Genomic DNA, 26,559 nt, shown 5'->3' with positions numbered 1-26,559 from the left:
TATGGTGGTGCACGCCTTTAATCCCAGCACTTAGGAGGCAGAGGCAGGCAGATCGCTGTGAGTTCGAGGCCAGCCTGGTCGACAAGTGAGTCCAGGATAGCCAAGGCTACACAGAGAAACCCTGTCTCGGAAAAAAAAAAAAAAAAAAAAGTGACAGAGATACAAGGGACAAAGCCGCCTGGTACCTGCCATGACCAAGCTAAAGAAAGACAGGAAACCTGAGCTCTTAACTGTCCACAGGGAACAGGCAGGAGGTGTGATCTCTGAGCTGCCACATGCTGAGCTGGCCCACTCTGAGCTTTGCCTGTGGCTGTGACTCCTGCCATCAGTGATGGTGGCTGAACCCTCTTGGCACTGGGCCTGTCATCTGTTGGCAGAGCAGAGACTCTGCCACCCTCGCCATCCCTCCTGACAGCAGGTGCAATCTTTGATTGTAGATAAAGAAGCAAGCAGGCATGACATGTGACATGTGACAGTGACTGGGCCATCATAAATGGATCTAGGCCAGGAGTTACAGAGGATCTCTGCCACAAGACAGAAGCGCCCCACCCCCTTACCCCAAGACAGACATCCTGCACTGCATGGCTGGAGCAATGGCTCTAGTAGGCCCACAGCTGTCTAGGGACACTCTGTTGCCTCCAGGTGCCTTTGGTCAGTTGCTCCTCAGCACCCAGCTTCCCTGGGATGTTTTGAACAGCTCTGCAAAGAAGGAGGGAGCTGGCTCCAGGGACGCAGAGGAAGGTCTGGGCTCCATCACAGGCCTGATGAACCTTGGTAGGAAGGAGACAGAAACCCTGTTGGGGGTCAGAGCAGTGGAGTGGCAGCCTGGGGCTCTGGCTGTCTGTCATCTACCTAGAGTGCAGAAGTTTCCTGGCCAAGAGCCAGAGGCTCTGGCTGCCTGATGAGCTCCTGGAGGCTTTCCTGGGAGAACTGAGACCTCTCATGCAGACTTGGACAGAAGTTAGAGGGCTTGGGAGATGGGAGCCCTAGGAAAAAGCCATGACATCCCACCCACCATCATGGCTTCTGGCAAGGCCCAGACACTCTGCACAAGGCTCCAAGGGAACAGAGAAGGCAGGAAGAAATTCATAGAGGCTACATGCGCTCTGTCACCCTCACACCTGCTGCACCAAACTCGACTGTGTTTCCAAAGAGTCTAAAGCTCAACTCCAGTACCCACGTATGAGCCTTGGTGACAGGGTCTTTGCAGGCAGAATCAAGTTAAGGTCCCAAGATAAGGCAGCCTGGGCTCTGGGATCTGTACTTCTAACCATTGCACTAAAAAGTTCCCCAAAATTGCATCAATGAGATGGCTCAGTGAGTAAAAAGGACTTGCTGCCAAGCCTGAAGGTCTGTGTTTGAACCCCATGACCCACGTGGTGGAAGCCAAGAACTGACTCTTACAACTTGTCCTCTGACCTCTACATATACCCCATGGCTCACATACTCCATTGTACACATGCTCCCACAAGCAATAAATAATTAATGCAATAAAAATATTTTTTGAATGAGTTAAAACATTTAACTTTAGAAAAAAGATTTTTTAAAGTTCCATATTTAAATATTCTTATAGCAGCTGACAAAGAAAATTCAATAATCTTAAAAAAATGCTTATTTGGGAACAGATGCAGAGATATTCAAATATGCACAAGAATAATTTCTACATAGCCATTGCAAGGCACTATTATAGACAGTTCTGAGACGTGCAAGGGAGTTGCTCAAATCACTATAATGATTACATATTGCTTCTATGATCAAAATCATTTTAAAGCAACAGTTTTCTCATCTGTTCCATGGAGTTCAGCATTGGTGGTCATGTGTGCTTCTCCCAAGAAGACTTAGACTCTGCTCATCCCACCAGAGACACCTCATACCTCACGCTCAGTGTCTCACTTCCTGTGAAGCAGAACGGGTAACAGGCAGAGGCTAAGAGCTGTTTCTCAGGCCCCAAAAGCTGGGCAAGCCCTGGAGGGACATACCCTAAGAATGGAAGGCTGTGCCCACCCACATGACAACCTGTCGGATCTGAGAGGTGAGATGCTGTCACTCACACTTCCCAGCATCTCCTCTGTTGGAGATGGTGACAAAGGCCATCGCTGCAGCAGCATGTGCCAGGAAAAAATATGGGAGGAAGCAGCTTCCAGGGCAGAATGCTGGCTGCCGGCAAAGTGCTCTCTGTGTAAGCAGGAGGACATGAGTTCAGATCCACAGCACAAAATTAAAGACAGTGAGAGCACACGCCTGTTACCTGGGGCTGGAGGGGATATGCAGCAGGATCCTTGGGCCTGGATCCTCAGCCTTTCTAACCAAAATGGCAAGCTCCAGGTTCAGTGAGACAGCTGGTCTCGATATATAAGGTACGGAGTGATGGAGGAAGGCATCCAACACCACCCTCTGGCCTCCATATTAGCATGCATGGATGCATACATGAACACACACACATCCATCACCCACACATGTGTACCACATTTCATGTGCACACACTGCCCTCTCCCCGCCAAGTACCAATCCATAAGAAGCAGACAGGTAAGCTTTTGGCCAGTCAGCCCTTGACTGTTACAGCTGTCACAAGGCAACTGACACTGCCCAATGCAAACAAACAAACAAAAACCGAAACCCCCAAAACCTCAAAATCCTAAAGACTACATTGGTGCTCATTTCCCATTTCACTCCTGGAGCAGAGGTGAATGGGACATATGTCCTCAGCACTGAGAATAAGTCACTAAAGTCCACAAGGCAAAAAAACAAAAACAAAACACACACACACACACACACACACACACACACACACACACACACAGACACACACACATAGACACACACACACACAACCCAATCAACCAAACAAAAAACACAAAAGACCTGAAACTTAGTGTTCTACTGAGTCAGGGAGGAAGAGGGAGGAGGGAGACACAGTGTTCACGTTGATGAGAGAGAAGCTGCCACAAGAATTCTTTGTTCTGTTCCTGCAGCTTCCCCAGGAGTCTGGAATGAAGCCTAAAGAGAAAGCCCAAAAACCAAACAAACAAAACCACCAGAATACGGAAAGCAGTAAGCAAATACGTCTATGCTGAATCCAAAAGCATTCAGGACAGCTGTGTGCCTTCTCTGTGGACACAGCTTACCAGTGTGTGTGACGATGCTCCCTGGCAGGGGTGATGGTGCTCCCAGGAGGGGGTGAGGGAGCCTTTGACCAGAATCCCAAGACTTATTGAAAAAGAAAAACCCAAGGCAAATGTAACACAACGGGATGTCACAAGCTGGCTTGCAACCAGCTACACAAGGCATTGCTGAGTTTCCTGTAGGCTTCTCTGGGCTTGGGATATTTTTTAACTTTTAAGTGACGTGTATTTATTTATTGTGTGTGGATGTGGAGGAGGAGCCCATGTGCTACAATGGTGTGGAGATCAGAGGGCAACCTGTGGGAATCCGGTTGGTGCTCTCCTTTTATCACGTGGGTCCTCGGGATCAAAGTCAGGCCGCAAGGCTTGGCAGCAAGTGCCTTACCTTCCGAGCCATCTCACCAGCCCTGTGCTCAGAACATTTGTTCGGAAAAACAGAGAGCCCATACGCTTCCACTTCTTCTCTGAGGTGCTGGGGAAGGTAGTCTGGGTTGTCCAAGCCTGTTCATTCTGCCAGAACAACCCCTTTACCCCATCTGATGGAAGATCCCTCCCTTTACCCCATCTGATGGAAGATCCCTCCCTTTACCTCATCTGATGGAAGACCTCCGGGGGCAGGAGCTCACTCCCTTCCTGGGCAGCCAGATCTCAGCAGCAATTTTTTCCAATTGTACTTCGTCTGCTCAGCGTTTTGAAGTCAAACCATCCACATTAGCCTGCATCTCGATGTCAGGAAGTAGTCAAAGGATGCAGCCTGTAGGCAGCCCATGGCCACCCAGAAACTCGGGGTCCTGGGCGCTTTCCAGGGAGCAGCTTGGACAGCCACCTCAGGGACATCATGGCAAAGCCCCAGGAAGGCCATTCCTCTCTCTGGTGGCAACTACAGGACTTGGGGCAAAGAGCAGCAGTTGATAGTGAAAAGGCACCAGACCTGAAAGGCCGGACTCAGGATGTTCACGGTAGTCCCAGGATACAGAGGATCATTCGGGGGGGGGGGGCACCCCACCCTGTGAGCCTCGTGCCCTTGGTAAAACAGGGGGACCATACCACTTAGAGGTTAGATAAGAAAGAGCTAAAGGAGACAGCACAGTTGAGAGCTCAGCCCATGGCTGACACAGAGCAAAGGGCAACTGACTGAAGTCTCAAACCAATCAGGAAGGAGGCGAAGCTAAAGTGACAATGGACAGGCCTGGGATGTGAGCCTTACTAGAACAGAGGGGGATGGGCTAGGACCCAGTAGATGGCTCACTGGATCAAGTGCTGTGCAAGAGTGTGAATCCAGATTCATCAAGAGACTCTGCAGGGCTGTGATTGATGACCTCCTGCCCGTCCATAGCCTCTCCACTTTGTGACAACAGAATGAGGACCTCCCTAGGAACTTGTGCCATCCAGGCCAAACAATCCCTTTGCCTTGTCGCAATGAGCAGTAACATCCAACAGCTGCTTCTCCCAGACAGACACTGAGCCACGTGCAGGCGCCGACCACCTCTAAGAACATGCTGACCAAGCACTTTCAAGTGTCTAACACAATGGTTTCTAATGTTGTCACAGCTGTACAGCCATCACCACTAGTCTTGGAACATTTTGGTCCCCAGCAGTCCCCATCCCCCAGTCCCCTACTACCACTCATCTGTGTTCTCTCATTAAGGACTCGCCTACTCTAGGCATTTCCTGTAAGTGGACCTGGGCACTGTTCAGTTTCTTCCACTTTGCATAACATTCTCAAGGTCCACTCGCATTATTGTGGTGACTAGTAGTGTTTTTCAGGGTTTCTATATCAACTCTTTCTTTCTTTCTCTTTCTTTCTTTCTTTCTCTCTCTCTCTTTCTTCCTTCCTCCCTCCCTCCCTCCCTCCCTCTCTCTCTCTCTGTCTTTCTTTCTTTCTTTCCGAGACAGGGTTTCTCTGTGCAACAGCCATGGCTGTCCTGGACTCTCTTTGTAGATCAGGCTGGCCTCTAACTCACAGTGATCCTCCTGCCTCTGCCTCCTAAGTGCTGGGATTAAAGGCGTGCGCCACCGCACCCGGCTGACCTTTTGTTTCTTATTGACAGATGATGGTATTGCTTTAAATGGACTGAATGCATTCTACATATCCAGTCAACTCCTGTTAACAAGACCTAACATAGCTGGTAGTGGTGGCACACGCCTTTAACCCCAGCTCTCAGGAGGCAGAGGCAGGAGGATATCTGTGAGTTTGAGGCCAGCCTACTCTACAGCCAGGACTACACAAAGAAACTCTGTCTTGAAAAAGCATACCAAACCAAACCACAGCACTAAAAATAAGATCTAAGGGATCAAGCATCCGTTTTCTACAGATCATCAATAAGTGGAGAAATTATAGCAAATTAACTTGTCTGAGGGTGGAGTTACACTGAAGACATGAAGAGAGACAAGGACTCATGAGCAGAGGGGCTTGTAACAAATGCTGCTGTTGGCACAACAGGTGTGTGGCACTGGGCACGGAGTCTGACTGTGGACCAGATGCCTCACTTCCTCTCTCTTCAGGAAAAGCCTCTTTAGAAAAGAAAAAGGAGAGTGTTGGGCTCAACCTCACATCACCTCAGACGGCTGGTGGGTTGAATTTTCCCACATGAACTCCAGCTGCTTGGCGGTACTCAAACTAACATTATATGCTGGGGGCACCACAGAACAAGAATATAGAAATCAGCTGGTGATGTCTGTGGGGTGCTCCGCATGGGAGAGCAGCTGTGCCTGCTGCTCTGTATACTGACTGGGCCTCTCTCAGGCCAAGGACTAAGGGTCCTCCCAGCCCTGCTAATTCCATGTCCCTGTGACTCAGTTGACCCTTGGCTATGGACCTCTGAAGGCTTCTCTTTTTAGCTGGGCTGGCCCTGCCCCAGAAGGCAGCCAAGAAAAGGCAGAAGGCCAGGCCAGCTTCATCTCTTCTGCCATATCCTTTCCCCTGAGTGTGTACAACTCAGGCCCAGCTGCTGCCTCTTTCCTGGTCTGGCACCAGGATGCAGAGCAGCAGGACCCAAATGAGAGCTCCAGGGCTTGTAGGATAGAGGAGAAGTGGATGGATTTAGACCTCCTTCACTGATGTTCCACAGACACCCGCAGCCCATTTCCAGGGTGGAATGACTGTTCGAGGTTCAGGCCAGTACCCACAGGCACTCGGGGCTTTCGATGACAGTGACCAGAGCCCTGGTCTCATGGATTTCCCCTTCCAGACGCTGAAAGCCCTGCATGGTAAGGTAGGCCCTTCACCGTTTTGCCTGTCACTGGCCAGCTCTGCAGGCTGCCCACAGGCTCTCAGAGGGGAAGTCAGCTCAAGCAGGTCTTCCGGTCCCCGGAAAGAATGAGACCAGACCAGGTCACCTCAGGTCATACGTCACAGCCCACATCAAGGGGTCTGCCAAGTCAGAAGCCTTCCCGCTTTCTGTGTCTGTCTGCAGAGGCCTTTGTCTCCCCTGAGTGAGCCACAGCCAAGTTGCCAGCCCCGCCTTGCCGAATCTACCATGGCTTCCAGCTTTCCCTCTGGACCCACACTCACCCCTGACACAGGCCATAGAAGCACTGGCTTCAGTGATAAGGCTCCTCAGATGGCAGCCCCCATCACAATAGGCCAACCCTGAGCCTGGTTTCTCAGGTGCTCTGGCCTGCTCACCGTGTCACACCCTCTGTCCCCCTCCATCTCTGGCTGCTTTGTCTTCACCGTGCACCCTAGCCACCCACTCTCCTGCTTTGAGTCCCTCTATCTTCCTTTAGAACTTCCTCTGGATCACAGGTTTTAGCCCCTTGCTGCTCGTGTTTGACCTGATGAGGCCCATCCTCCTATCCCGCCCCCATTTCTTGAGTCGTGGATGGAACTGTCTACTACCATGGGGCTCCAGCTGCAGGCAACTGTGTCAGTTCTTGGCCATCAACATGAAGATGGCTGTGTTGCTAGGTGTTTAGGGCGTGCTCTTGTTTGCTTTCTATTGCTGTGATAAAACACTGACCAAAACTAAAGGGGGTTGGGGGGGTCAGTTTATCTGATTTACAGGTCCGGATTATAGCCCATTGGTGAGGAAAGTCAGGGCAAGAAGTAAACCAAGAGCAGAGAGGCAGGAACCATGAAGGAAAGTGGCTTCCTGGCCTGCTCTCCCTACCTTGCTCAGCCTACTTTCTTATGCGTCCCCAAACCACCTGCCTAGGGTGGCACCACCCATAGTGGGCTGGGGCCTCCCACATGAGTCACTTGTTGCATAGACTTGTCTACAGGCCAATCTGATGGAGGCTGTGGTGGTTTGAATGAGAAAACGGGCCCCACAGGCTCATATATTTGAATGCTTGGTAGGTGAAACTCTTTAGGAAGGATTAGGAGGTGTGGCCTTGTTGAAGGAGGTGCATCACTGGTGGGCTTTGAGGTTTCAAAAACCCATGTTATTCCCAGTTATCTCTCTTTCTCTGCCTCCAACTTGGGAATAAGATGTAAGCTCTCAGATGCTATTTTAGCATCATGCCTACCTGCTTGCCTGCTGCCATGCTCCCTGCTGTAATGGTCACAGACTCATCCCTGGGAACCGTAAGCCCCAATAACCTCTTTCTTCTATAAGTTGCCTTGGTTACGGTGTTGTGTCATGGCAATAGAAAAGTAACCAAGACAGAAGAAGTATTATCTCCGTTGAGGTTCCCTCTTCCTAGATAATCATAGCTTGTATCAAACTGATGAAAAACTAACTAGCAAAGGGTGTGAGTTTGAAAACCAGGCAGCTGGCAGAGAGACTCCGAGATGGGTGGTCTTTGCAAGTGACTGTTCCTGCCTTTGTCTCTCTTTATGTATTTGTGTGGGGACAGGAGCCTGAGTTCTTTTTATACTGGTTATAAGAGCTTGAGGCAGTGCTTTAGTGAAAGCAGTGCTTAATACCTATTGGTACCACCCGCTCACTCATCCACCCATCCATCTGCCCACTCACCCATCTATCCAGCTACTTGCCCATCTATCTACCCATCTATCCATCCATCCATTTTACTCATCCACCCACACATCCACCCACCCATCCACCCATCTACCCACCCATCTACCAATCTGCCCGTCCATCCATCCATCCATCCATCCATCCATCCATCCACCCACCCCCCTTCCACCGATACACTCACCCATTATATTGTTTCTGCTCTGCTGTGGACCTGCTCATTCTAGACTGATCACAACACTACTGAACTAAGAGTTTTAACCGGCAGGCTGAAGAGATGGCTCAGCTATTAAAGTGTGTGGGGAAACGATCACTTTAAGACCCCTGAGCTCATAATAAGAACCACTCCATCCTGGCTATAAGTTAGCTTTTCCAGTAAGATTACTGGTAAAATCAGATAAAGACCAGTTGCCTGCAAGTGGCAGTTCCGGGAAGTTTTTTTTGACTATCCCTCTCTCTGGAATTTCTCCCCCTTCTGTGGTTATAGCAGCTGTAAAGGTAGACACTTGCTGGAGCATTTCACAGTTAGGTATCCATAGCAACCTCACTTACACAAATACCCTTGCCCCAGTAACCCCATAAAAGCTCTGTGAGGATTTTCAATAAATGAGTCTTGATCAGAAATTTCCACACTTGACTTCATTTTTCATGCCCCTCCTTGTCCCCTTCCCCTTCACTTCTAGGGTCTCCCGGTGACTGTCCCACGGGTCGGGACAAAAGTGTGTACTGGTCTTGCAGAGAATCTGAGTTTTGTTCCAAGCACTCACATTGGATGGCTCACAAACAGCTCTAACTCCAATTCCAGGGAACCGGAGACCTCTTTTAGACTCTACGCACCAGCACTCACATGTGTATATACCTACACACACGCATACGTGCGCGCGCGCGCGCGCACACACACACACACACACACACACAACTAAAAATAAAATAAATCTTTAAAACAAAGAACAGCTGGCATCCTGCATCCACCCCAAAGAGCCACCTAGAAACATAACTAGACATGGAGTCAGAATGGAGAAGCCAGAATTCAGTAAAGCACGGACTGGCCAGTACTGAAACTAAAAGTCTCCAAGGTGTAGGGTCCCACAGCACATGAGCCATACATCCATGCCAGGATGGCCTCAAGATACATGTGCAGGGACAGAGAGGAAAGTGGCCAAGAGGTGCCCAGAGCAGACAGAGAGGCTGGTGGTGGAGAGAGGCGGATCTTCTATAGTACCCTGCTGTCCTTTCTGATTTTGAATAATGTGACTACCCTGTCCACTGAGGGTATAACCAAAGTGGCTGGAAACTCCAAGAAAGCTAAGTTCTCCTCAAAAGGATTCTCCACACGCAGCTGAGCAGCACCATGCAGTCCCACTCACAAAGCTCGGCCTTCTTTGGGCTAACCGTATCTATGGTAGTCTATTTTTCTTCTAGAATCCACCTCAAAGAGATCTCTCAAGAATGCAAATGCTTCCTGTGGCATGACTTGCAGTTGAGGAAAATGGGAAAAATTGAACAATGAAGGTGTCACATCCCCACCCAACTTGGTTCCTTCTCCTTTTCAGTCCATGTTTTGGTGCTAACAATATGACATAGGCCCAGCAGCACATAGGCCTGTGACACAGGCCCAGCACAGAGCAGGGGTGGAGGAAAAAAAAAGGAATGGGATATAAAGACACACATCAGCATTACAGGCAACTGCCAAGATCCATCCATGCTTGACCTATAGAGAAAGCAACTTTAGATGCTGAACTTAATACAAACACTGAAATAGTATACAGCCATTACAAAGTCCCTAAAGTGTCCTACTTTTAGCGGCCAGGCACATTAGGTAGTTCCGTTTCCATGGAGGGTAACTTTTTAACTTATAGCACAACTGCAGATGCACATGCCCTTTGACCCAGCAGCTGTGGAGAGAGCTATCTTTACAGATGGACTTGCCATGTGCAAAGTGACTCATGGAACAACCAACTCTCCCCGGAGTCACTGGCGCATTGTCTGGACAGGAGAAATGCTGGAAACAACCTACATGCTCATTCATAAGGGATCAGAAGAGCGAAGGGCAAATTGTGCGACTGGAGAAAAAAAAAAAAAATGAGAAGGCTGCGTACTGGTACGAAAAGAACGGCTGGAAGTGGTTCCTGACGCTAGCACACAACAGTGTATGTCCTGAGTTCCTCTGTTGGACAGAGTGGTGGTGTGGCGTTGAAAATGAAGGGAGGAAGCAGGAGCAGGGAGAAGAGGGGGAGGGGTTAAGGATGGGGAGAGAAAGGCTGAAAATCTGACTAGTGCTTGTAAGGAAAAACAGCGAAGACAGGACTAGCTTCAAGGACGGGAGAGGGGAACCTGGCCCTGGCTCTGCAGGGGAAGGGTGCCATGCACCGCGGGTTTCTTCACATAAGATCTAGAGATTTCTGTCTTGCTTATACTCTTCTGTACAGAGTGTATTTATTATTATTATTTATTTGCTGGTTTATTTTGTTTTTTGTTTTTTTTTTTTTAAAGAGAGGGTCTCTTAGTGTAGCTGTCTTGGAACTTGCTCTGTGGGACCAGGCTGACCTGGAACTCATAGAGATCTGCCTGCCTCTCCCTCCTGAGTGCTAGGATTAAAGGTATGTGCCACTACTGCTCAGCCCCAGACTGTACTTTTAAAAGTTTGTACCAATACTAATTTTTATTATTAGAAAATAACAGGGGGAAATTAGCAGGGGAAAGTACGTAGGTAGAAGAGTAGCGCTGAGGAGATGCGGCCAGTAAAGTGCTTGCCTCACAAACGGTGGCCCCTGAGTTGCGCGTGCGCGTGCGCGCGCACACACACACACACACACACACACACACACCATGCACACATATGCACACACACAAAAGTGAAAGGACACGTCTTTCAGACTTACTACTTGACTATCTGGGGGTGAAATAGGGCAGAATTGGGGGTGGGGCATTCAAAACTCCTGCTTACTGCCTGGGAGCACCTTGGATACCTTGAGAGAGCCAGGAAGCAGGCTGGGTCAGCACACCCTACACTTGAGGCACACTTGAGGCCCTTTGCCTTCTACGTGCTTCAGCATCACAGAGTGGATCTGAAGTGTCTCCCCAAAAACCTATGAGTGAAGGGCCTAACGCTGTGGAGCTCAGAAGTGAGGCCCGTGAGAGGTCATGAGGACTCCAACATCACCAGTGCAGCTGTTCACTCATGGACCACGGTTCCTCGAGCTTTGGTGGGGTCGGGGGACAGAACGGGGTGGAATGAGATGGACACTCTTTACCTCACAAGTGAAGTTTTCTCACTGCTGCCAAGCCACCATGAGGCAACCAACTCTATTCCCTGCTACCACGATCCTTAGCCTTGACATGCAGACGCCAGAGCAACCGAGCCCAGTGACCATGATGAGAACCTCAAACTGTGAGCCAAAGCCATGGGAACCTCAAACCGTGAGCCTTTGAGTTAATTCCCTTAGGTATTTAATGAGCCAAATAACACATTCATATCCCCGGAGGAAAAAGAAAAAAGAAACGATCCTCATATGTCCATAGGGCCAAAAGCCAGGTGGATCAGACAGAGCTGAGTGTGTGGAGTCATATAAATGCAGAAATGCTGTCTCCTGGATACTACAAAGGTACTTGTTCTTAAGATGGGTCCAAAGGAGTCCAACTCATCCCAAGCTTCGGTTAGTAGACTTTCCTAGTTTGTAGTCTAGCTAGTGCTGTCTCCTAAATCCTGTGTGATGCTGGCAACTTTGTAGACCGATAGCAGCCAGTGCAGTTCTGTGACCTGTGGCCACTGAGTGCTTGGATTGTGGCCAGTGCGGCAAACAGTGTCATCTTTGTGAATTGCATTTAACATGTAGAATAGCTACACGAGGCCAGTGGCTATCCTACGGTTTAAGGCAGATCTAGACGTCTCTATCACTTGCCTTTTCAGGGTTCATGAACTTGTGTTACTTGGCGATTTGTTTTCACTTAGAAAGAAAAGGGGACTGGCAGGGAGAATCATACGGTCTTAAATGTACACCACTTCCCTAAGCACAGCGGCCGCTGGGAAAGCCCATCAGGACGGAAATGCCCCCCTGCAATCAATGGCTCTTTTCCGACAGGCTGCTGCATGGGGGCAGGCTGGACGCCAGGCCTCAGCTCTTAGCAGGCTGCCCACAGCTCCCTCAGGGTCGCAGGGCTTCTGTTGACTGCCCCTCCCTGAGCTGGGTGCCCTCCTTGTTTCTGCTTCTTTCTTTTCCCAGGGATGGAGCGCTGGAGAAAACAGGAACAAGGAGGGTTGTGGTACAGACAGCCAGGGGTGGGGTCCCCACCCAGGCAGGCCATTCTAGCTTTGAGCACTAGCCCCCCACACCCTACTGTCCCCCTGCCTCTGGCCTTGCAAGCTGCTTTACTCAGGGTTCTCACCACCTGGATTGAGATGGAAAGTATGAAGAGACAGACAGCACATAACACCCTTCACCCCCTATGTACCAACAGGAGAGCCCGGTGACATAATTTAGCGCAGAAGGGGACAGAGACCAGGCACTTCACTCAGGCACCTGCCTGCAGTGTCCTGAGGAACACCAGGACCAGGGCATCTGGAGCTTAGAGATGGCTTGGTAAATGGCCAGCAATAGCCACTATTCACCTTGCATAGCTTTGAGCAAGGAAGAGAGAGCTGTATGCCGGAAAGGTCGCAATCGACTAGCCTATACAACTAGTTTAAAGGCGACACGTACTCAGTCTAGCCTCTGTTACTGACTTGGCTTTTGCTGCTTCGCCTCCCTCTCTGAATCTGAGTTTCCACATCAGTAAAACAAGAAAAAGGCAACGTGGCCCCACGTTGGATGGATGGGTGGGTGTGGTGAGGAAGAAGTGTGCTTTGACAAAAGAGCATCCATCTCTGAAAGGAAAGGTGACTCAGGAGGCAAGGCTGGCTTCCAGCTGCTGCCCTTCCTCAGGGCACTGCTAAGACAGAGAAGGTGCAGACAGGACTCACAGGCCTGACCTCCATCTTGCCAAAACCATCAAAGCACCACGATTCCCAGTATCTGTGACACTGAGTCACATGGTACTCTCCCAAACAGCGGTGGTGGCCACGTTTCCTCTGTTGGTGTCAGGTATGTCGTGTGTGCTGACGAATCTCCTGTCAACTCTACGGGAGCCACCTCCTAGCTACCTTCAAAATCCAGGCATCGTTGCCTGCCCTGCCCTGAAACCCCACCACTCAGTTATTCCCTGTCAGTATGTGCCCAGCTGCTCCGTCAGATGTGACGTGTGCACAGGCGTGACTGTTGAAGTAGGAGCTTAGAGGAAATTGATCCATGTCTATGTGTTCCCAGACGCACATGACAAAAACCTTACCCTTTGGGATGGAATTAGGAGATGGGCCTTTGGGAAGGGATTATATCCTGAGGGAGGGTAAAGCCTCACCGGTGATGGGTGATTTTTTTTTTTTCCCTCATAAGAAAGACCCAGAGCATGGCTTGGCCCTCTTCCATGTGAGGGCAGAGGTAGAGCTAGGAACCTTGTGAGACACAGAAAATGACCTTATGGATACTGAATCTGTTGGCACTTTTATTTGGGATGTCACAATAACACTGTTGTTTATAAGCTGCTGTCTCTGACATTTTGTCATAGCAGCAGGAGCTGGCAAGATACTGGCTACTGAACCTGAGGCAGTGTGGAGTGCTGATGTAGGGAGAGTGGGAACTGTGGGCAGAGACTCACAGCATATGCTCTGCGCACCCATTTCCAGTGCCTGGAATTTCAAGGACAGGGCCTTGAGCACGCTAAGCAAGGTTTTTGTTTTTGTTTTTGGTGTTTGTTTGTTTGCGCTCGAGACAGTGTTTCTCTATATAACTCTGGCCATCATGGAACTCACCCTGTAGACCAGGCCGGTCTCGAACTCAGAGATCCGAAGGCCCCTGCCTCTAGAGTGCTGGGGCTATAGATGTGCACCACCATGCCTGGAGGCTGGCAGGCAGGGGCCTAACATCTTTCTGTGCCTTCCAGATAGGGTGTCACCCTGCACTGGGGCTGAGATGATGAAAAGTCTCAAATGGTAGTCCAAGTAAGACCCAAAGCAAGCCGGGCGTGGTGGCGCACGCCTTTAATCCCAGCACTTGGGAGGCAGAGGCATGCAGATCGCTGTGAGTTCGAGGCCAGCCTGGTCTACAAAGCAAGTCCAGGACAGCTAAGAATACACAGAGAAAACCTGTCTCGAAAAAACAAAAACAAACAAGTAAGACCCAAAGCATCCCTGGATCTAGGGAGACATCAGGTGTGGGCCTCAGGATGGCACAAGGATACAGAATTCAGGAGATTTGCGGCTAAGCGTAAAATGAAGCTCAATTCTGGACCTCAGCTCTATTGTCTCCCTGTCCTCAACTGCCAAGAGGAACAAAAACTCTAGAGTTGGAGAGAGGTAGCAGAAAGAGAACTCTCGACAGAATGGCCAGAAGGGGATCTTCAGGACTCAGGCTAGGGTTATCAGGGCTCAGCTGTGAGTACCAAGAGTCCATGCTCCTGTCTCAGTAACACACAAATACCCACAATCCCACCTGCGCTGACTACTGCCTTCAACAGCCACAGACTTTGCTGGAGATGAGGGAAGCCCCAGGCCCCAGGCAGGACCTAAGGGACAGTGTGTGCTTTTCCAGGCAGACGATGGATAAAGTGGACACTCCTCAGCCTGGAGGCCTAGAAGGGAGGGACCTGGCAGGCTTATCCCCAAGAGGCTAGATTCTCCTGGCTCCTCTGAATACTGAGAGCCAATGCTGAACTGTGTTCTCAGGGCCTCGGGCCAGCCTACGCTTCAGTTACGTGCTTCTGAGTGGATACACATCCTCCATTCATTGCTACAAACGCTGCGTGCCGCTACATTGCAGTTCATGCTTGCAGCAACCACACCCATAGACCTTCTCCCAGGCGTACTGTGCACTTAGAAACAAGACATTTCTGTGCTATTGGGACCATTTGGAACAACAAAATGACCACTATCACCCATCACCGCCAATACCAACACCAATAACAAAAGCACAAAGATACAGAACACACCTGATGTGCAGAGTGCTGTGGCAAAGACATCTGTCTGCAGTATGAGATGCAGAGGTCATGGAAGGATGTGTGTCTGCCTTGCCACCCGCCCTCCTGTCAGAGGACCGACAGCTCTTGGCAGGCACTCTTGGAGGATTTAGGGAGCTATAAGCACAGATTTGGGGGTGGCACATGAATTTTGGCCATCAGGGCAGATTTTCAAACAGAAGCCACAAAGTGTAAGGATCCACTGGAAATGTCCCCGTGACGTAATACCAATGGTGGCCATTGGGAGCCTGCACAGGACACTGGGGAAACCAAGACCTGCAAGGCATCTCCACACAGAGCCTGGCCTGGCAGTCTGTTCACTCAGCTCCCTGTGGAGGCAGAGGATGCACCTGGGAGGAAAGAAGAGGACCGGTCATTGGCAACTGTAGGAACTTCTCCCAAAGAAGCACTTACCCAGGCCTCCTCCTCATCCCACGACGAATGGAGAGATCATGAGCCTTATGACGTGTCACTGTGTGAGGGCTGTGAGGTCACCCACCACTGGCCTTACTCAGTGCTTAGTCCATGGGCCTCTGCATCTCCATACTGCCTTCAGAGAGGCAGCAGAGACCAGACAGGGCAAGCATCCATCCCAGGATTCAAAGCAAGTTGACATGGATTGTGGACAGGAACTAGAAACCAGTTTGTAAAGAAACATTATATACTGGGCTACTACCAGAAGGCTGAGTGACAGGGACACAAGAGTGAGGAGTGGGGACCTTCAGAAAAACATCATGGAATACCTACTTTATGCTCAATACTGTTCAAACATGTATGAACTCTCAAAACACAACAGCTCTGTGAGTTAGGAACAGTTATGGCTTTACTTGTTTTTTGTTTGTTTGTTTTGGTTTTGGTTTTTCGAGACAGAGTCTCTCTGTCTTAGCATTGGCTGTCCTGGTCTCGCTTTGTAGATCAGGCTGGCCTCGAACTCACAGAGATCCCCCTGCCTCTGCCTCCCAAGTGCTGGGAAATTATGGCTTTACTTGTACAAAATGAGGAAACTGAGGCAGAGGTGGAAAAGTAGGTCCTGGCAATTTGCTCCAGGCCCTGCATCTCTGACCACAGTGCCCTGGCCTCACTGAGAATCTGCTGAGCCATGGCTGCCCCTGGTCCTGGGGAGTTCCCTGGGGAGGAAGCAGAGGGAACAACACCCTGCCCCCCTGAAGGCTTGCACGGGGAGCCCAAGCCCTTTCCCTCCTAAAGACACCTCGCAGCACCCCCACTATACCACATCTCCTTTGCCAAGATCTGGTCCAGATCCTGAACCTCATTCAGCCCAGACTCTTGTAGTAGCTTCCACAGCTGGGCCCACTCATCCCCTTTGCCCAGCAGCCCGGATGCAGGCACGTTGGTTCTACTATGGAAATCGGGGCAGAGATGTCAGCAGGCCGCATTTGCACTTGCGATCACTCAAACTGGAAGCAAAGGCTGTGAGGGCCTGGGTACACAGACCAGCATACCAACACAGTGAGGTGCCAAGTGAACACAGGAAATGCCTACTGAGCCCCACAGCACCACAGCAGCTCAGAGGACCTCACAGGCATCAAGCTGAAGCCTGGGTTACAGAGGGCACACTGGGTCCATTCATAGGACCCTAGTCCAAGGAAAACTGAAGGGCACAGAAGTGTGTGATTACAGGCCTGGGTGGGACCACGGGAGCTGACATCCCTCAATCTCGGGGTAGAGTTCCTCCCAAAGCCCTGGGATGTAAGCTCCTCCTGGGCCCTGGCCACTGCCCCTCGGTACAAGTTTCCTCTGGGCTCAGTATTCTGTGTGCCACATATGCTGATTTTCTGTTTTTCTTTGCTTGGGGTTCCCAACGGCTGACGAGAGTGCCTCTGTGAAAACTAAAGGGAGGTGCTCTCTTTGCCTCTCCCCAGAAACAGGCCAAGCCCACCCCACCTCCTACACTGCCTGCCGCCTTCATGACACTCCACTCTGAGCTAAATGCAATTTCCTCCCCCCTCCCCCACTGCTGCTCTCTCAGCCAGGCACGTTCTGAGAGGTGAACAACCTGCACAACGGTGTGCGACTGTCTTGAGGAGGCATGACACATCCCAGAGCACAAGGCTTTGCAGTCAGACGCAAACCAGAACAAATAGCCAGAATCTTCCAGTGAAATCTAAGCCTCACATGCCTGCAACCTAGTCTTGGAGGGAGAAGTCTTGCCTTGCTGTTCTCCCTCTTTCTCCTCTCCTCATCCTCTGAGAACAAGGACTTGCATAAAGGCCTAAAACTCAGTTTAGTATTTTTTTCTGGGTATGGACAAAAGACATAAAATATTACTTGGGATAGAATTTATAATAGAAAAAATAGAATCAGAGTAATTTAAACAAGATGATTATGTGTTCCGTTCTCATGTGAGGAGACTCATGTAACTCTGGGTGAACAGTCCAGAGGGAGAATGATGCTTTATGTTTTGGGACCCTAGCCATATTGCTATCCTATCCCATGTACCTTCTACATTTAAGTTTACCTCAGAATCCAAGATGGCTGCCTCAGCTCCAGCCGTGCTATCTTCCTTTCAGTCAACAGGAAACACAAATCCTTTCATTGTAAGGGCATCTTTGAGCAAATTTCACTCCCTACTTACACCACCCAGTCCTGACCTTAATCAAATGACTGTATCTACTTGCAAGAAAATTGAGGAACATTTGGCTGAAAAGTTATACACACCTAAAATGCCGGGGCCAACCATGAAGTTTTACTTCACTCTCACCTTAAGCTCAAAGATTCCTGGATAGAGGCAAAGAACTACGCTTCAAGGAAGTCATTCGAAACCTTAGACCTGCACACATATTCAGATGTTTCATTTAACACAGAGGCCACTTGGGATGATGTCAAGCAGTCAACACAGGCAACAACTAAGCTGACTGTGCCCATTAAGTGACAGTAATATAAGCCACTGAGATGGCTCAGTGGGTAAGGGCACCTGGCACCAAACTTGATGACCTGAGTCCCATTTCCAGGACCCACATGAAGGTAAGAACAGACTCTAAAAGTTATCCTCCGGTCTCCACTCATGCACCATGGCACATATAGAAAATGTCATTTTAAAATAATTTTACATTACATGGTACCATGATGGTTGGCAGGTAACACATGTCCTGAGCACATATAGAACCATGGAAGCAGGAAGTAACCTTCTGTGCGAAAAGAGGAACACAAGTTGCCACATACATACAGATTAAAATTATACAAACACACATTTGGTCTGGGGGCAGACTCAGAGGGACAAATGTTTGAGGCTTTCATTTTCATTATTCTTGTCTGTGTTTTAAAGGTATATAAATAAAACCTGTTTTTGAAAATCAATACTACTCACATGTGTAATAGTGTGTATGCATGTGCACAAGTATGCACACATGTGCACATGCACACAGAGTTCCCGATGGCCTCACAGCTGGGGACAGACAGACAGAACACTGTCTCTGGTCACCATGACAACACTGGGGTTGCCACCCTATTAGCAGTGGGAGAGGAAGAAGGTGCTATGGCAGGCTCAGCTGCAGCCTCTTACCTAGCACTGCTGAGCCACTACATGGAGGAACAGGCCTGTGGTCTTTATCACCATGGAAAATAAAAGCCAGACCCTTCTATAGAGAGCCAAGTGGAACCTCCTCCATACCTTCCTACACAACACTTTTTCCTGCCCCACACTAGACTCTTCAGGGTTCTACACACATGACCTGCTTTGTACCAACTTCCCACTCAAGCCAACTCCTGATTGAATTCCTTTCTTTATATTCCTGATCTTAGCAGTTAATGTATACTCGACTTTCAAGGTAGCACCCCAGTGCTATCACTGCCAGACCCTCCCTGCTCACCACAGCCAGTGGGAGAAGCAGCTCAGCACCTTTGTCTGCAGTGCCTCGTGCTTGAGCTGTGAACAGGCCTCTCTTATGTTCCTTAGTAGAAAAACTGGAAATTCTAGACTATCCAACTGTTCAGTGAATGGCTAGACAGGTAGAGATAAACTGAGGAAGGAATGGATAGATAAATAGATGACTAAATGGATGGGCAGACAGATGGAGGGGTGGGTAGGTGGATGGATGAACAGATGAATAAATGATGGGCAGATAGATGGAGGGATATATGGATGAGTAAGTGGGTAGATGAGTGGATAGGAAGATGAGCTGGTGAATGGATGGGTGGGTGGACAGATGAATAGATGTAGAGCTGGTGCACAGATGGACTGGACTTCTGGATAGATGGCTGTATGAACGAGTAAAAGGAGGGTAGACAGGTGGCAGGTAGCTGGCTGGTGGTAGGAGGATGATGGGTGGATGATGGATGGATAGACAGATGGTAGATGGCTGGACGGCTGGACGGATGGCTGCACGGGTTAGCGGGTGGATGAGTGGACAGGTGGCAGGTAGCTGGCTGTAGGAGAGGGAGCTGATGAGTGAACAGAAGGAAATTTACTGACCGGGGAATGCCAGAATATGCTTTAGAAAAAGGTTCTACCCCACATGTAGAGCAGGAGGATAATGTATGGCTGGCAGGGTCATCAGATGCCATCCTTACTGCCCTTCTTCAAACTTACCATCCTAGATGCATCCACACGAGCTGTCTCTGACACTGGCTGAGAGGGAAGAAACCAGACTTAAGTCTGGGGAAAGAGCTGGGCAAATCCCAGCCTGACAGCTGACCCATTAACCAGAGACCATCAGACTGTGCATGATCAAACTTACTTTTTCACCAGCCTCTGAGCCCCAGGGAGTCTATGGAGGAGGGCTTCCTAATGCCTGCAGCCCCTCCCCTTCTGCGCCAGCCCACTCCACCTCCCCAGCTGGCCTTTCAGAAAATAAGCTCCTCCAGTAGGCTCCAGCATCCCCACTGGGTCCCACTCACTAGAGGGGTGGTATACACATCTGAAGTCTTATCTCTTACTAGGGAATAACAAAGTATTGGCTTGTTTGAAGATCCCAGAGTCAATAATAAAAGAAGCCAGCTTCCCAGGAGGGTAGTGTCCAATAGAACAGCTCCTCTAAGGCCCCAGATGTCCCCACCCCTACCTCTCTCTCATGGACTCTTTCTTTCCTAGGCCAGAACTGGAGGTCCCTTGGTCCACCTGGTCCTGAATAGGAAGACGCAGTCTTACCCTAGACCATGAGGGCCAACACTCTATAGGATGTGGCCTGAGCTCACTGTGGCTACCTCAGACACAGACAAGCCCTGACCACAACCACTCCAGAGATGGGCCACTTTGTCTGAAAGGAACTAAGATTCTGTCTCAGGCAAGAGCATTCTTTCACATCTACCGACAGAGCCAGGACATGCCAGAAATCGGTGAGACAGCATGAAGGGCTCTGTGACCCCTTTCAAGGCACGCGGCAGTTGGCACTGTGTCTGCTTTGGTGCAGCCCTCGACAGCCTTGATCTAAGGGAGAGGAGGAATTGCACCTGAAGTGGAAGCCAAGGTACTTCCAGATTCTTCTGTGAAAAGCTGAGGCAGACAGACTGATAAACACAGAGTTGAGAAAGCCCTCCCTTCTGTCTTGTTGATATCTTAAGAAAGATTCTTCTGGCCTGTCTGCCTCTCTCTCCTTCAAGGGCACTCTCACACACTGAATGGAGATGGGGACATAGAATCACTTCCTGGCCTCCTACATAAGGACTAGCTGACTGACATGAAGGAGGCCTGGGCATGTGTTGAAGAGGACTCACCCTGGCAGGAAGCCAGAGACTCCTTCTCAGGCAGGGTCTTCTCAGACTTCTGTCTTTCCACCCTGGCAAAGGTTGATGTCGCGGGCAACTTACACACATTGCAGACAACTGGAAGTTGCTGGGACTTCCCTACTGTCCTTGCTCTACCCACTTGGAGGTCACTTAAGCCTGCTTGATTCTTTCTCTCCCCCAGAGAAGCCCTCTCGCTCACCAACAGTCACCAAGTCTCACTAGGAAACTACTGACCTTATCTGTAGGAGCTCTCAACCTCAGCTCTTCTACAAGACCAGTTTTGTCAAATAAACCCACAGTATGAGGGAGCGTTTCCTCCCAGCTGCTTGCACAGAGAGGTGACCCAGAAGCAGCCTCCTTTCTACATATGTCTTTGTTTCTTAGGAAAGTGAGAGCATATTCTGGGCTACCCTGTGCACCTCTCTCTAGCCACGGGGAGGACGAAGCAGTCACCGCGTGCCCTGAGCCTGCACCCTGGTCTCATTGTAGGATCCCATTCCCATGGCCCATGGGCCAGCACCGGAGGGAATTACTGGTTGTCCCTGGAACAACAGCTCAGAGGTAAGAGTCTATTTATTAGGGGACCATCTCTGCAAAACATTATTTCCTAGGAAACCAGTCCCCACACTTGAGAGAGGACAGGACCTCAAGATGTCCATTAGCCCACAAGTGACCTACCTCATTCATGCAAGTCCCTACACAGCCTCCGGAGCTAAGAAAAACAGCTCTTCCCAACCCCACAACTACCACCCACCCCCAATAGCACCTTTAAATTCTTGAATTCAGAGAACTGCACTTGGAACCTTGTGAGGCAGCCAGGGACTCCAGAACTTACAACCCCAGCCCATCCATTCTTTGGGCTCAGGAGATTTTCCACTCTGCGCCATCTCTGAGAAGGGCTCAGGACATCTAGGTAGTTAAGGACTGTTGGGGAAGAGGGGCTCAGCTGGGTTCCCATTTGATGTCTTAGGTGTCTAGCCCCCTCTTCCTTCCATACTAGGAAGGGGGTAGATGCCTTAGGGTCAGCATCTGCTGCAGAGAAAAGTAACCTTGTGTTCTGAACTCCCACGAGGGGCCTTTTAGACAGGTGAGCAGGCACCTGAGGGTGACAAGGGGCTGGAAGGACATGCTGTTCTACCTTCCAAGCCGGAGAGTCTCTTCTGAGTAGCTGAAACACAACAGCCGCACTGTTCCAGAAAAGCCGCTAAAGTTGTAGGTTTGATCCTTAGGTCCATGTGTGGAGAAGACTTCCATGGTCAGGACCTCCCTTGGGGGACAAAGCAGTGTAACTTCCTGATTCTAAGAATAAAAAGCGAGTTCTGGGTAGCAGGCGCCTTGATAGAAAGGTCTAGAACTGGTTGTCAGATCAGCACTAACCCTCTGTGCTGGCTGACTTTATGTCAGCTTGATACAAGTTAAGAGTCATTTTCAAAGAGGGAACTTTAGTTGAGAAAATGCTCCCCCCACACCAGATTGGCTTGCACTGCATTTTCTTGTGTGAGGACCCAGCTCACCGTGGGCAGTGCCACTCCTGGGCTGATGGTTATAGGTACTACAAAAAGGCAGGCTGAGCAACACACGAGGAGTAAGCCAGTAAGAACATTCTTCCATGGCTTCCAGTTCCTGACCTGACTTTTCCCTGATGATGAGCTGTGATGCGGAAGTGTGAGAGGAAATAAACTTTTTCCTCCCCAAGTTGTATTTGGTTAGAGTATTTTATCACAGCAATAGAAATCCTAAATCGCCCACTAAACTAACAAGATGACTCGGGGGTCACCTGTTCCTCCCCTAGCTGAGGAACTGATAGAGGGGCACAAAGAATTTCAAGGGTTCTTCTAGATCTTTTTCCCTATGCTTGGGTTATTTCTAGGCATGAGATTGTTCCAAACTCCCACAGTGGCCAGGCAGCCACCTCCATACACCAGTACCCTTTCCATCAATCTCCCCTGAACCAAAGTCTTATTTCTCCAAAGTCTGGAGAAACTACAGGCTCTTCCACTCCTGGGAACTACAGGGCTAGGCCCTCCCTTCCAGGCCCGCTAAGGATCCCAACTCCAATCCTTTCCAGGCTCCACTCTTCTCCAAACCTGCTCTCTCTCCCTCCCTCCTTCCCTCCCTCCCTCCCTTCTCCGTGGCTGCCTGCCAGTTCAGCTCATTTGTCACTGTCTAGTGACATGAACTAAGGGCTGATTCACTGACCATGACAGGTGGAACCTGGGGGAGGGCCTGAGGAAAGAAATTGCCATCACCCTAGGACCCTGAAGGATGGCTCCCACCCACCCCACCCCCCTCCTGTGTTGTGGGAGGTGGAGAGGGAGGTGAGGGACCTGCCTTGCATAGCACATGCCCCTTCCAGCAGAGATGCTATAGAGGAGTCTCCCACTTGTGCTTTCTGGATCCCATCTGTGTTAGAATGCGAGCGCCTGGTAACATCTTAAGCTTTCTACACAGAGACTGGGACCCAGGACAGTCGGGCACCAAGAGAGGAGAGACCAGAAGGGCTACAGGGATGGGTGTGCCTAGACTCCTCCTTGCCATGCCATGCACCCATCCTCTACATGCCTGGTAAGAAAACCCTTTACTGCCCCAGACCAGGGTCTCTATCAGGCAAGAGTACCTGAGAATATCAGGCCCTGAAAACCAACACGCCAGAGATGGCACCCTAGAGAGACTAAGGACTCCTCTGCAGGGCCTGTACCATGTCAGGGCAGAGACTCGGGAGCCCCAGGTCCACCTTCCTCTTTCAGGGTCTCTGTTTCCTCCTTGTTACACAGAGCATAGGGTCAGGCACATTTGTTCCGAGAGTGGAATTCTTTTGCAAATACAATCCTAAGTAAACCGTCCATGTAGCAAAGCTAGGAAAATGCACTGGGTGTGCTTGCCACAGCAGGGAGGTGTCAGGTGCCTACCAGGTCTCCTCTGAGCCTTACTGACTTCCAGCTCTCACGAGCTCTGAGGGATCCATTCTCCCAGGACTCCACACAGTTGGGAGTTTGAACCCAAGCAGTAGCCTTACACTATCTCAGCCTCTCTGGCATTGCTCCCTTCTCTCCATGCTGTTTGTCTACCACCAATGTGCCAACAATGTCTGTCACTCTTCCTTCTCTTGCCTCAACTGTCCATCCTGGCTACCATAGGCCCTTCCCCCCCAGCTACTGTCTGTCCACCTCCTGTCTGTCACCCTCTGTGCAAACCTCTGCTGGGCCCTGAGCACCCATCGCAGACCTCCTAACCCCTGCAAGCCCCACTTTCAGCAGCCCTGGCTCCTGCTAACCACATCACCCCCCCCCCTTAGAATGTTCTAGATTTTCTTAACCTCTGTTGAGTTGTTAACAGTCTTGAATGAATGGCAGAGCCTAGCACAGTGGGTGGGGAAAAAAAATGGCTGTACCTAGTGTATCCAGCAACCTATCTGTATTTTCTCTCCCCCACCCCCACTGCTTCATGACGAAATAGAGGTTGCTTGCAAAGACCCTCAGGCTAGGAGTCGAGACTCAAGTGACACTATCCTGGCTGCTTGGAGGTGGCATACCCCAGCTGTCTGGATATCTCCCACCCTGAGAGAAGAGGGCTCTGGGCCAGTAAGGCACAAGGACAGATTCAAAAGCTTTTAGGACCAGTCCTGGTGGCAGCTGGGCCTAGGGATGACTTGGGGAATTGTGGAGTCCCTGTGAAGGAGGGCTTTTAGGACTCAGGGTTTTCACACAAGGCAGAGGTCACATCCCTTGGTTTCAATCATCCAGCTGGCCAAAGGAAGGATCCCACCTCACAGATGACGACGATAGCGTCATAATAACTATTGAAGGTGTCACCTCCCAACCAATCTATGAAATGGTTTCTACTAATGTAGTCCTCAAAAACATCCTGTGAAGAGTACTGACTATTGATTATCCTTGTGAGTAAACTGAGGCACAGATTAAATAACTGGTAGGGGCACGAACAAGAAAGGAGGGAGGAAATGGATTGGGCCAGACCATCCTTAGGGAAAATGGGGAAGTAGATGAGACTGGAGTCTTGGCTCCTCACCTTCTTTTTCTAGCCCGCTTTACCATCCTGGGTATAGCAGATACTTGCTCCCAGGAGACCCCCTCCCCCCCTCAGAATTCCCAGTTCCCTGTCAGATGACATTTGTTTCTGCAGAGATCAGCTCCAAGGGAAGGGTCAACACAGAATTTCCGGGCTGTGGCTGTAACTGGGATGGGGGTAGAAGAAAGAAGGCAGCCAAATTTACATTACTTAAGGGTGTTGACAGGCCACTCCCAGTCCCTCCAATACAAGTGGCGGCTAGTTACATGCTATTGTCCTCCAATCTGGGAGGGCACAAGATGTGTACAGCATTCCTAGTCTACAGAGTGGAGACCCAAGGAGATGAGATCACAGAATCAAAACAGGCAGCTGCCAGAATCCACTGGGGACCAGGCCCGGGACTTTTAAACGGAAACATAAAGTATGGTGCTGTAGATTTGCCCACCATTCATGGCCCCTCAGATAGTCCTTGAAGGCTTTCACAGAAATTGCTCTCTACTCTGCCGTTTCAAACCTGATCTTTCACTGGAGGGATGACAGGACATCCCCACTGGTTCGAAATTCTGGGCAGCGTCCCAGGTCGGGGGGTGGGGCGTGGGTGGTGGGGAGGGGGGGGGGGGGAGGAAGAGTTCAAAAGTAGGAATCCCTTCCGAACGGCAGCCTCCAAGCCATTAGCTTCACCCACTTCACACTGCATATGCGCTGGGGGATCCCGCCAACCTTAGGCACCTAAGCACCCTAGACCTTCAGCACACACCAGGCTCTGCAAAAGGCCAGTCCAAAGGTCATTGTCTCCAGCCTACCCAGAGGGCTAGCAGAGGGGATCCTGGTGGCACCTCAATCCAGGCAGAGAATCAGTTGCCAGGTGGGGCTGCCTGAAATTGTAGGTGCTTTTGAACTACCACCCTACTCCCAGTCTGGCCCCAGGACCTGAGGGTGCAAGGGGGGGGGGGGTTCAGGCAAAGCAACCGTGCATCGTGGTGCACGGGACTGGCTGGGCCGGGGCAGTGAACGCTTGTATCCAAAGTTCAGCCCAGGCAGGAGCCATGTCTGCACAGACACCCCGGGCTCGAACATACTCTAACCAAACCCACGCAGCCGCCCAGTGTGCGCTGTTTTTCCACTTAACAAAGTCTAGGTTTGAAAGTTTGCTCAAGTGCTGCAGTCACCAGGGCCGCCCCCTGCAGAAACCGGGTCCGGCCTTGGGCTCTGCTGGAGGGGGCGGGGAGTCCACCTCTGCACGACATCCACGATGTCCCGCAGCCCAGGGACCATCCGGGGCACCCAGGACTCTCCGGGACCAAGCTGAGCAAAGGGGCAAGAACTCGGGCCACCTGGGGAGCAGCGGGCGCGGGCTGCCACTTACCCGGCGGGGTGGGCGCTCGTGGGTGCCTCGGCGCGTCGCATCCTGGGGCCGGCGGTCGGGGACGCGACTCCGCTGGGATCAGGGGCGCGGCGACCTTCGTGTGGCGCTGGCGCTGTCCCTCGCCGAGGGCTGGGCCAGGCGCAGCCGCCAGCCGCGCGCCCAGTGGGGAAGCGCGGGGCCGCTGGCTTCCACTTCCTGGATCGCAGCGCGCCGGGCTCGCAGGAAGAGGCCGGCCCTGGTGGTCAAGGGTTTTTTGTCAGAAGCCATTCGGCGGCCGCTGCTCGCAGCTGGGAGCCCCCCTGGGGCGCGAGGGAGCCCGGCCGCGCCCCTGGGGCCAGGCCTAGCGGCGGGCGGTGCTGGCGTCGAGGACTGCACTTACTGTGGCCGCCGGCTG

The 26,559-nt window shown here is 50.8% G+C and overlaps 1 protein-coding gene across 1 annotated transcript in view; it reads right to left on the bottom strand.

The window, feature by feature from the left end:
* Rin3 (Ras and Rab interactor 3) overlaps positions 1-26,305 on the bottom strand; it is a 105,418-nt gene extending 79,113 nt beyond the window's left edge. The window contains exon 1 of the mRNA XM_051150688.1: positions 26,166-26,305. Coding sequence (XP_051006645.1) covers positions 26,166-26,206 — 41 coding nt within the window. The 5' untranslated portion in view covers positions 26,207-26,305. The remainder of the gene's footprint in view (positions 1-26,165) is intronic.
* Positions 26,306-26,559: the final 254 nt, after the last annotated feature.

This window comes from Acomys russatus, chromosome 1 (genome assembly GCF_903995435.1).
Source record: "Acomys russatus chromosome 1, mAcoRus1.1, whole genome shotgun sequence".
Lineage (NCBI taxonomy): Eukaryota > Metazoa > Chordata > Mammalia > Rodentia > Muridae > Acomys > Acomys russatus.
The sequence above is the reverse complement of the archived record's forward strand: the minus strand, read 5'-3'. Positions and strand labels throughout refer to the sequence as shown.